Source organism: Equus asinus, chromosome 23 (assembly GCF_041296235.1).
Source record: "Equus asinus isolate D_3611 breed Donkey chromosome 23, EquAss-T2T_v2, whole genome shotgun sequence".
In the NCBI taxonomy this organism is placed as follows: domain Eukaryota; kingdom Metazoa; phylum Chordata; class Mammalia; order Perissodactyla; family Equidae; genus Equus; species Equus asinus.
In genome coordinates this window covers 28746414-28758573 of record NC_091812.1, presented here as the reverse complement: position 1 = coordinate 28758573, position 12160 = coordinate 28746414, and the positions used below count along the sequence as shown (strand labels likewise).

Below are 12160 nucleotides of genomic sequence, written 5' to 3'. Positions count from 1 at the left end.
TATAGTTCACTGCTTGTATAACTTTTTGGTTTCTGTACTTACTGACTTTTATTTAGCTTTTGTGTGTGTGTGTCTGACTAAGACTTCTACACTGTTTTATACTCTCTTGATAGACTTTTCCAGAATGTGTAAGATAATCAACTGCTTTCTTTTTTCTCCCTGGAATGATCCTTCCTGAAGACCTCATCCTCATTCTCTTATCTGAGCAACTGGGCCTCTGCTGCCCTTGGCTGTCTCCCCGGGAAACCCTTCACTCTCTCCTATGTCGTGTCTTCGCTTTCTGGATGCTGTGTCTTCCATTTTTAGAAGAACATCTTCAAGTAGATTCTTGAGTATGGGGGGTTTGGGGTTGATTATTTGGCTGACAGAATTCGAGGTTGAAAATGATTCCCCAGCGTTCTGGCATGGCTCCGTGCTATTCTAGTTTTCAGGGTTGCTTTTGAGAGGTTGAGGCCATTTCGATGCCCATTCTTTTGTGTGTCATCTGCTTTTTCTCTCGCTCAAAATCTTGACTCTATCCTTGGTGTTCTGAAATCTCACAATAATGCACTTTAGTGTGGATCTTTGCCCAAGAATGATGACGAACTCTCTTGGCTTGGAAAAATGTCTTGTATTTGTTTTTTTGTAGCTTTTATCTGACCATTTTCTTTATTCTTTGGTTCTAGAATGCCCTTTAGTAGTTAGTTATGTTGGACCTCTTAGATTGAACCTCCAATTTTTTTAATTTTTCTCACTTTTATCTTTATGTTTATTTTGGTTACCTTTTTTTTTTTTTGAGGAAGATTAGCCCTGAGCTAACATCCGTGCCCATCTTCCTCTACTTTACATGTGGGACGCCTGCCACAGCATGGCTTGATGAGCACTGCGTAAGTCCACACCCAGGATCTGAACCGGCAAATCCTGGGCCGCCAAAGTGGAACATGTGAACTTAACCGCTGTGCCACTGGGCCAGCCCCCTTGCTTATCTTTTTAATTCCTCACAGCTTTGTGTTTGTTTTTTATTGCTATGTAACAAATTACCACAAATTTAGCAGCTTAAGACAACACCTATTTCCGTGTATTTTCTGTGGGCCAGAATTCTGGGCAAGGTGTAGCTGAGTTCTCTGCTAAGCATCCCACAGGCTGGAATCAAGGTGCTGGCTGGAGCGGGGTTCTCATCTGGAGCTCAGGTCCTATTCCATACTCACTGGTTGCTAGGAGAATTGAGTTTGTTGTACCTGTGGTACTGGGGTCCTCAGCTTTCAGAGACACCTCTCTCCATAGACAGTTGACAACATGGCTGTTTGCTTTCTACCTCAAGGCCAGCTAGAGATTGTGTCTCTGATGCCACACCTTGTTTTGGGAAAAGTCCCACCTGATTAGGTCAGGCCCACCCAGTAAATCTCCCTTTTGATGAACTCAGCATCAACTGGTTAGAAACCTAATTATGGGAGTGATATCCCATTGTATTCACTGGTTTCACCCATATTTAAGGGGAGGGAATTATACAGCGGGTGTAAACTAGGGGGCAGGGATCTGGGGGCCATCCTAGAACTGTCTACCACAAGCTCTTTTTTTAACTCTGTTACTTTCAAATAGCATCTTTTTCTTGTTTCATTAGGTTATAATCATTTTATATCTGTTATATATTAATTATAGCTTTTTAAAACATTTTTTGCTATTCGCTATACTGTGTCTTTTTCCTCTAAGATGCACTTATTTTGTTTGTTTTGGTCTTTCCTCAAATAGTAGAGGCTTTCCTCAAATACCTAGTGTCTTTGGCTTTCCACTCATGTGTAAGTGTGATTGGAAGTGCTGAGTGTTTCGGGGGCTTGCTGGCTGGCGGGCTTCTCCATGGAGTGAAGTGCTGAGGTCCTGGCTGTTTTGCTGGGTTATACCCATGCCACTATGAGTTCTCCTTCCCTCCCCACCTGGGGGGCTGTTCAGCTTCACAGAGAAGTATCCTCCAGCCTCCTGCCTGGGGCTCCATGCCAGAATGTATACACTGGGCAGTGGGGTAAATAAAGGCAGCTGGGAGAGGGATCTTACTGCTCAGTTTGTAGGTTTTTCAGCTGGCCTTCTGCTTTTAGTTTCCATCATTATTGCCACTTCTCTTGTAGCTAGTGTCCATGAGTTTGGAAACTATCTGGTTAATTTCTCGGCAGGGTAATTCTACCCTCTGTACTGTGTCACCTGGCAGCACAGAGACAGGAAGGTGATCTGGGGTTCTGGGGTTCTAATTACTCCTTATAAACACTTTTGCCCAGTACCCTTGTTTTCACCCCTATGCCTTGTTCCTGCTCCAAGGTATCCAGGCATCTCCAGTTCCTAATTCATGCTAGGTTTCTCCGAGGTCAGATCTGCCTGCTTCCCTGGTGTCTCCCTCTGCAGGCATCTGCATCTCTGCTTGTGCTCTGCCAAGTCAGTTTCTACTTCTCCATCCCCTTGCATCTCCCTGAATGACTCATCTCTCATCTCTCGAGTCTTCTTTCTCTCTTTGGAATTTTTTATGATTTTATAACTTTGTTCTCACTTTAGGTTTGCTTAGATTAAACCTAAATTCATGTGTGTTTTCAATTCACACTTCATTTTAAAAAATACTGCTTTCTCTTTTTATCACTCTAGAACAAGTTGGGAGACACAGCTTTGCATGCTGCTGCCTGGAAGGGTTATGCAGATATTGTCCAGCTGCTTCTGGCAAAAGGTAAAGTGTATGCTGAGTTTATCTCATCTTTGCTTAGCCTGAAAAATAGGCTACATCAAATTATACCTTTTGAAATAGTAGGAAGAATAATAGGCTCTTTATTTTAAAACTGGGATTTTAATCTCTACTCTGACTGTATCACAGAGTGAGATGTCTTTATTTTAAATCAAGGAAATTGTTGAGTTTATTTGTGTAAGTTTTTAGTTATAAAGTAAAACCTTGGTAAGCTTTAAAATTACGTATATTGCTTTTAGTAAGAACTTATTGTACATTTCTGCAGGATTAAAGGGCCTTAGAAGGAAAGCACACTTGTGCATGTGTGTGTTTGTGTGTGTGTGCATGTGCACATACAGAGGGGATCCTCTCTGAGAAAGCTGTGGGTAAAGTTGCTGAGGCCCCTGTTTACACAGGAAAGTCTTGATTGATAAGAAAGAATGTTGTGGCTGCAGTGTCCGGCTTTGGGGTGAGCAGGTGCTAGACATACAGAGAATGAAGTGCTAGATGGATAGAGAATGAGTGAGGATCCTTTTTTCCCTGTTTTTGCACAAGTCAGAGTGAACAGTGGAGTTATGGGCTGACCATCCATGCATTTGTCTGTCCCATAAATATGAATTAACCCTTACAGAGGGCCAGGCATATCACCCTGTGCTATACTGTGGTTCAGAAGGCGATCCATCTAGGTTGCTTGAGTCTCCAGACCACAAGTCATGTGGCGGCACTATCATTAGGGATCCTCGGAGCAATGTTGTAGGATATATGAGAGGAAACGTTTTTGATTTAAAGTATGTCAGTGATGTAAATGCCAGGTCTAAGAGATCAGACACTGTGCGGACCACTATAGTGCCCCTCAAAGATTATACAGAGTTCTGCTGTCTGATACGGCAGCCGCTGGCCATGTGTGCTGCTGAGCCCTTGAAGTGAGACTAGTGTGAACTGAGATGTGCTGTAAGTGCACAACGTACACCAGATTTTCAAGACTTAGCCAATAAAAAAGTAAAATATCACAATGATTTTTATATTGGTTACATGATAAAGTGATAACATTTTGGGTATACTGGGTTAAATAAAGTATATTATTAAAATGAATTTCACATTTTGAAAATGTGGCTGCTGGAAAATTTACAATTACATATCTGGCTCGCATTGTATTTCTATTGGGCAGCACTGGTCGACAGGGACACAGGCAATGGGTGTGTTTCTTTGCTCTAGCATTGCTGTCTCTGAACATTTCCTGTCAGGATAGAAATCATGTCTATGAGTTCTATAGTGTAATTTATTGTAAGATATGATTCGTCATAGACCTCTTAACCCTCAGGATTTTTGACCTGTAGCACAATGAGCGAATGAGGATTTCCACATAACTCCAGTTGTGGATAGATCTCAATCTGCTCAGGAGAAAGAGATTTTGACACACAGTTACCATATTCCGAATTAAACAATACTGTTTTTTTCTTGACTCAGTATTTTTGTACCTTCAGGTTTTAGAACATTTTTTTTGTTTGTTTATTGAAGAGGATGTGGTTGCAAAGGAAATGGTACTCTCATACCCTGTAGCAGAAAGTGTAATCTGGTGAAGCCTTCTTGGAAAGCAATCTGACAGCAGCTAGCAGAATTCCACATGTACATTTCAACACCACTTTTAGGAAACCATCCTTCAGAAATACATGTAGACAAAGATGTTGGTCAAGGAGGCTCATGGCAGTATTGGTGGTGATAATGAAAATTAGGAACAGCCTGGAGCCGGCCTGGTGGTACAGAGTTTAAGTTCACGTGGTCTGCTTTGGTGGCCCAGGATTCGTGGGTTCAGATCCGGGGTGTGGACCTACGCACTGCTCGTCAAGCCATGCTGTGGTAGTTGTCCCACATATAAAGTAGGGGGAGATGGGCACGGATGTTAGCTCAGGGCCAGTCTTCCTCAGCAAAGAGAGGAGGATTGGTGGTAGATATTAACTCAGGGCTAATCTTCCTCAAAAAAAACAAAAATTAGGAACAGTCTAAGTGCCCCTCAGTAGAGGGATGATTAAATAAATTTTGGAACATCCACAAAATGGAATACTTATAAACGTTTAAGTAGACTGAGTTGTAAGTATGCATCCTACTAAGAAATGAGTACCATTATATATTAAGTTAAAAAAACTCTTGGGTTCAAAAGGCACAAATTTCCAGTTATAAAATAAGTAAATCATGAAGGTGTAATGTACAGCATGGTGACTATAGTTAATAATACCATATTGCATTTTTGAAAGTTTCTAAGAGAGTAGATCTTAAAAGTTCTCATTGCAAGAAAAAAAATCTCACAACTATGTGTGGTAATGAACGTTAATGACTTACAGTGATCATGTCACAGAATATACAAATATCAAATCATTATGTTGTACACCTGAAACAAATGTTTCATGTCAATTATACAGCAATAAAAAGGCTCAAATTACAGACCAATCCATGTATTATGATTTTGTGTATGTACATATATGTCTGTGAAGGCCTTCGTGCACATAAAGGAGACGAGAACTGATGTCCTCTTGTTGGGAATGGTCACCTCTGCAGGAGGTAGAAGATGGAGGAAGGAGGGAGTTTGCTGGGGGATGAAATGGGACACAGCCTTTTGTTCAGCGCACTTCTTTATTTTTCACTCTTTCACAGTGAGAATGTATTCATGAATTTTGATGTAATTTTTAACACAAAAAAATGACAAGGAAAAAAAGCAGGTAGAAGATGGGCTTTGGGAAGAATGGGTTGCCTCTAGATTTTATTGTTACTATTCTGCTCATTTGCATGAGAATATATTTCTAGATATAAAATATTAATCCCCTCAAACTCAACTCACATGGTCTTTTCTAAAGACCTCCTTGAACAGAAGCAGCAGCCAAGGGTGTATTGAATTTAATCCCCAAAAACTCACGCTGAGGCACATGTAACCACTGGAGTCTAAGTGATTTAGGATTTACCATGGGGATGGTAACTCCTTACTGAGAAGGTCACATGCAGTTCTATAGGGACTTGAAAGGAAAGGCTATATTTTAATTGCACATAATTATCGCAAGTGCAGCAACAAGCTCCCTGATTAAAGATGCCCAAATACATTATAACTGTTTTGAGAAAGTTTTCCTATTTGGAAAAGCTTATTTCTTCAGCAGAATTGTTGTCTAGTTAGTTTTGGTGGAAAATGATTGGCTGCTGCTGTAGGGTCTTCAAAAATGCCTAATTTACTTTTCTTGTCTTGGGGAAGGTGCTAGAACAGACTTAAGGAACAATGAAAAGAAGCTGGCCTTCGACATGGCTACTAATGCTGCCTGTGCATCTCTCCTGAAAAAGAAACAGGGAACAGGTATTTGGTTTCAATTCTCTCTCCTCTGGTGGCATCCTGACTAAGACTTATCAACGTAGTATGGGGAAAAGAGTTTTCTTGGTGATTGTGAAGTTAGATTTTATATCCTTGGTCTAAATCAGACACTCCGACATGAAACAGTACCCTCATGCAAACAGAAATTTGAAGAGATATTGATCTTTTACTATTTTTGTATGTTTCTTTTGTTCCTTGCAATCAAGTTCTAATCACCTTGCCTTGCATGACAGTCCTTAGCAGAGAACCGTGGTCTCCATCTCCTCGTTTCAGATATGTTTTTATGAGTGGTTATCTCCTAGTATTTTTTGAGTTAATCACTCAACAGCTCCATGATTATCTTTTGTTTCTATTTGAAATGAGAGTATCAATAAACTATAATCAAAATTATTCTAGACTTTGTCAACATTCTGGTATCGATTGAAAGTACTATGGGTGGTTTTTAAAGGTAAAGTTTAGGTATACGTTCTTAAAGATAAAAATAACTATTGATGTGGGAGAACAGGTTTGAAAAAAATGAAAAGTTTGTATGGTTGTTTTGAAAAGGTGTTAAAGAAAAGGTGTTAGACATACCTGCATCATTCCTGATTACTATTCAGAGACAGGCTATTTATTTGACCTCTCAGTACGAAGCCTATTGAACATGTGCCCCTAGATTCATTCTAATGTGGTAATTCCTCAAGGAAATGCTGGGAGGGTGTGCCTTGAGCTCTTCCCATCCACCTCTCCTTTTTCCCCTTTTCATTCATCATCAGCCTCCTGGCCCATGAGAAACCCAGAGATGTAGGAAAAAGAAAGGTAGAAGATGATTTGATTGGAGGGAACACTTATTCTCTTTTTTTTTCCTCACTTCTCGAGCCTTTCTCTACTGTATTATCTTATGTTTGGCACTTTAATACCATTTTGAAATATAAACCAATAATTGATAAATTTTTTCCACCATTTTTTAGAAAGGAACTAGCTCAATGAAGGGCTTACTTCTTGTAAGTCTTTTGCATTGCTACTCATTCTTCCAAACCTTGTTAGTATTGATTTAGAGTCTAGAGTTTAGACTGATCCATGTTAGTGGAGAATCACCAGAACAACTTTTTGAGAAATTTCCCTTACAGAGGTTAAGTGCATTTGTTTCCATTTTAACTTGAGGCTGTTATCACTTTCAGAGTTCTCGAACTTCTGTAATGAGATACTGATTTCTGTTTTTATTGTTTGAATCAAATTCCCATTAATTTTTGAACCCTTGGAAAACTGTCTTCTCTCCCAGGTGTCCTTTGATTTATGAGAAGAGGTAATGTTAATGCTGTCCCATATTCCATTTCTAGCAGAAACAACAAATAAAGCCAGTCCCTGGTTTCCTGCTTTAGTCAATCAAAAATAGCAAACAGTCCCCCACTCTTCATGGCTCGCCAAGGGAGCTTCCCAGAATTATCCTCCTTATGTCATCAAATTCCCATCATAGCCCTCCTCCTGAGTCTGTTGTTTCTTTTGTTCTTTATCCCAGATATGTCTTGTTCCAGACTTTTATCTCTTTTAACTTCAGTTCAGAGGTAGTGTAAACCATTAAGCAGTTTTGGATTCCTTAATTATTCAAGCCATGGATGCTCTCTCGCAGAGCAAGTCTTTCTTTAAAGTAACTACTCATGCACAGATGGATGTAAGTTCTAAGTGAGCCTGAGATGGTACTCCCCAGCTACATTTTGACTGAGAAGCCGTGTTTGCAGCCATGTGGGAGAGACATTTTTACTTGAGGTGGACCTCCTCCTGCCTGCTGCCTTGGCTGGGTCAGGAAGTAGGACTGTGGCCTAACTTCCTTACTCTGCCACTGACTTCCTGTTGCTATATGAGTGCCTCCAGAATGTCCTGACCAAGAAGTAAGGTGTCTTATGAGCTGAAGGTTATCAGAGTCTTGTGCATCCCATGAGCTTGGTCGTGATAGGCAAGGAAAATAGCACACCTGCTCAGCCCCTGGAGAGCTGCAGCCAGAAGCCCCCACATGAGTAGCTGGAGCCTGGGGAAGCAGGTGGCAGACTCTTCTTTTTTCCCCTCACTTTTCTAGTCTTTGTAGAATAAGGTGGGGAGATGGGTACTCTTCCTCTCTGCTCGCTCCAAGTGTCTTTAGTCAGCCTTCCTAAATTTGTATTGATTAGATAATGGATTCGTTAATGAGGTCACCTTGAGGCCTGGCACGCAGAGCCAAGACATGAATTTTCGTGTTACTTTTTCTCTCTTTTTTCTTGCTTCATTCCCCCAATCATCCAGTTTAAAAAGTTTTAATTTGTATTTTGATCCTAGTTGGAATGAGAGTGTGAATATTGGGCCTTATAGCTAATTGCCAGCATGAACTCTAAGCAGAAAAGGTGTATTCTGATATTGTCCACGTTTAAAAGCACGTCTTGGATTCCTTTAGGGACAAAACAATTCATATTACTTGTAGTTACCACGAAGGGTAAATCCGGGATATGGGGGGTAGGATCAGGGCAGTACGTGAGGGTTGAGCCCTTAAATCCTTTTTCTAATTTTTAAAAATTGGGGTATAATTTACGTTAAGTAAAGTACTTAAATCCTAAGTGTTCAGCTTGGTGATTTTTTTTTTTTTTTACTGTGCTTACACTTACTCACCACAACCCAGATCAAGATAGAGAATATTTCCTACTCCCCAGAAGCCTCCCTTAGCATCCTCTGCTTCTCTCACCAAAGATTAGTTTTGCTTTCTCAAATTTGATATAAATGGAATCAAACAGTATGTACATTTCTGTGTCTAACTTCCTTCACTTAATGTTATGTCTGTGAGATTTATCCACTTGATCGTGTTTATCCGTCCACCATGTATTTATTGACTTGTTGATTTATTGTTTGATTGTCTTAAGTGCTGGTACTTGACTTGGAACATGTAAATCCAGGGCAGTGAGATCGAGGAAAAATGGGAGTGAGGTAGGGAGGATGGCAAGTTTCTGGGAGATAGGTTATCGTACTGTACTGGTCAGGCCCCAATATGGGCTATAAAGAGATTGGGCTCGGCACTCAGGATTCGCCATATGAGAAGTTTCCAAAGAAACTATGCCTCAGAGCTGTCCACTACAGGAAGGGAGGAGAAGGAATTTATTTGCCAGGCTCATTCCTGTCTCTTGATTTCCATTCGGTCAGAGTTTGCTCCACGGCAAGTCACCTTTCTCTTGCTAGCAGGAGAAATGAGGTTAAAACAAAGTGCAGAAGTAACCACTGAAGGACAAAATATCTCAAATGGGCAAAACCGAGGATTGTAGTAGCAGAGTAGAAAGGGAAAGAGCTTTGCTGTTTGTCTTTAGCTTGAAAAGCTACTTTTGCCAAGTTCACAGCCAGTCTGCAGTTCCTCGGTGTGTGTGGGATAGAACAAAATATATTCCTCCCAATTCCCCAGAACCTCTCTTAAGAAGACTGGAGAAGAATATAGTCAACCTGGAGACTTCTGGCGGTTTGAAAGCCGATGTAAAATCATTGAAGCTTGCCTCTGTTCTGCTCACATCCACTTGTTTGTCTTTTATCTTTTCTTCTCTCTTGTGTAAGATAAATCGGTTTCTACCTCTGTTGTGCTGATTCCCCCTTGTCCCTTCCTTTGTCTGAGTAATCATTTTCCTAAACCTATAAAGACTCTTAAAAAGACTACAATATCATTAGCATACCTAAAATTAGTAATAAGTCTGTAATATCATCAAAGGTTTTGTCATTGTCCAAACTTGCTATTTTTCTCATACAGGTTTGTTTATTCTTTGCTTATTTATTTATTTACTTTGTTTGTTTAAGTCAGGGTCCAAATAAGGTCAATTTCTAATTGATGGGTATGTCTCTCGTAGTTTTTTTTTTTTTAAATCAATGTTTCCTTTCCCCTCATCAACTGTTTGGTTACTCAGAGGAATAGTTCATGTAGTAGGGGCAGAATAAGGGATTGATTTTTGCCCTTTATTTAAGAGTTTTCAAAATAACGCTCTGGTTCCCTGTGATTCTCTGAAAGGGACCGATGAATTTTCTTTGGTGTACGTTGAAATATTTGCTGTGTTTTGATCCATTATGGTTAGTATCTGTATTGATAGCCTGTCTTTGGCTGGTGGAGGTCTCCTCAGGTTGGTTCCTGAACCCCTTTAAAATGATACTGTCTTTAAAAGGATCCTTGCTTTAGGACATGACAAGAGGTTCCAGGTCCACCTTTTCATTTTCTGACCCAGATTTCAAATGACTTATATCTCCAGTGAGCTTAGGGATGTAGTATTTAGAGACTATCACCTGGGTGTTATAACATCGATTTATTGAGCTCTAACAGAGTGCTTATACTTGCATTTCAGTTTTCCCTTAAAATTATATGAAGCATAACCCGTTGCTATAGGAATTTGACTAGGCAGGTGAATAGGTGAACAGTTAAAGATCAGATGCCTTTTGAGCCCTATTTGAGGTTGATTTAACATTTGATGGGGTTCAGCTTTTTCTATTTCAAAACTTTCATTTATTTATGTTTCATTTCAGTCTTTTGCTTCTGAGTATACTTTTTTATCAGTGTTTTCTAACATGAAACTGAACCTTCTGTTTTCATTCTCTTTCTTTTCTTTTTTTCCCCCCTACTATTAGTTATCTTTCTACCCAGTGACCTTGCCTTCAGGTAAGGCCACGGGCTGCCGACTGACTGAAGCCACGTGTGCACTTGTCACTGAGAGAGGAGGTTGGAAGCACAGTTGTCAGAGTGGAGGGGCTTCTGGTGTGTTCCACGTTGGTCATGGCGCATGTGGCTGGTCACATTTTGTGCGAGATGAACTAATGGTACCTCAGCACCATGCGCTTTACTTTTTGGCATGTCTAAGGAACGTGTGGACAAATGTATTTGTAGATGGATACGTCTCTGTGGCAGCAGAAACTGAATAGTTAGGCGGAAAAGCAAAAGTTGAAAAAGATCCTCGGAGAAAGTACAATCCTTGGATCTGAGGAAAGATTACAATTTGTTGAATTGTCAGGAGCTTTGAAAGTGAAAACAAAATCCAAGCAATTTGTAATTTCTCTCTTTTTCTTATTTCCCCCTATTTCTTTTAGATGCAGTTCGAACATTAAGCAACGCTGAGGACTATCTTGATGATGAAGACTCAGATTAATTCCCCTCCAGAGCTTTGAGATCTAAAACTTCTGTTGCTTTTGCCATTCCAAAACCTTGTCTTTGCCAGAGAGTGTTGGTAACTGTCTAAAAAAAAATGTCTATATGAATGTGGCAGTATTGCACTGTTTGAGTAGAACGTGTGAATAAATAGTTCTCACCTTCGGTTTGCCAATAAGTGACTGGATACTTTACTGTATAAAGTACATTTTTGTTCACCACAGTAGAACAAGAAGAGATTATTTCTATTTATCAAGCTAAAGGAATTTTAAGAATTTTTTTCTTTAAAAAATCAAGATGGTTTTTTTAAAGTTCTTTACCTCAAGGATTGAGATATTTTGAATGGATTTTTCAAGGGGGGAAATGCTTATTGTAATAATAAACCAAAAGACTTAACAGAAAATTGTCAGCTGTTCTGACAAAAATAAACATTTTAAGAGACTTTATCCCTTTCGTCTGTTTTTCTGGTATCACTCTTTGCTGGTAAATAAATAAAGCTTTTTATATTTATATTTAGCTAAAGACTGATTTTATTTCTTTAAATTATATTTTGTATCTGTTAGCACAGAAACATCAAAATAGCCAAATTTCTCTTCAGTCTCCTGTATCTGCTTTGATTAAAGTCGACAATAATCTTAAAAAGATACACTTCTAATGAAATACATAACTTTAATAATTATGAGACTTTCAATTTTATCTCCAAGGTTATATATACATAGTATGAAGAAGCTCAGCAACTCATTACAGTTTGCTTAAGTTTTGAAAGATTAAAAAAATTGATTTCCTGGGGCTGGCCCTGTGGCTAAGTGGTTAAGTTCCCACTCTTTGCTTCTGTGGCCTGGGATTTCACTGGTTTGGATCCTGGACGTGGACGTGGCACTGCTCATCAGGCCACGCTGAGGCGGCATCCCACATGCCACAACTAGAAGGACCCACAACTAAAATATATCACTATATATTGGGGGCATTTGGGGAGAAGAAGCAGGAAAAAAAAAAAAAAAAAGATAGGCAACAGTTGTTAGCTCAG

General features: G+C 39.7%; 1 protein-coding gene across 1 annotated transcript in view; it reads left to right on the top strand.

Moving 5' to 3' along the window:
* OSTF1 (osteoclast stimulating factor 1) overlaps positions 1-11649 on the top strand; it is a 51298-nt gene extending 39649 nt beyond the window's left edge. The window contains exons 8-10 of the mRNA XM_014866492.3: positions 2605-2683; positions 5913-6011; positions 11076-11649. Coding sequence (XP_014721978.1) covers positions 2605-2683; positions 5913-6011; positions 11076-11134 — 237 coding nt within the window. The 3' untranslated portion in view covers positions 11135-11649. The remainder of the gene's footprint in view (positions 1-2604; positions 2684-5912; positions 6012-11075) is intronic.
* The last annotated feature ends 511 nt before the right edge of the window (positions 11650-12160 follow it).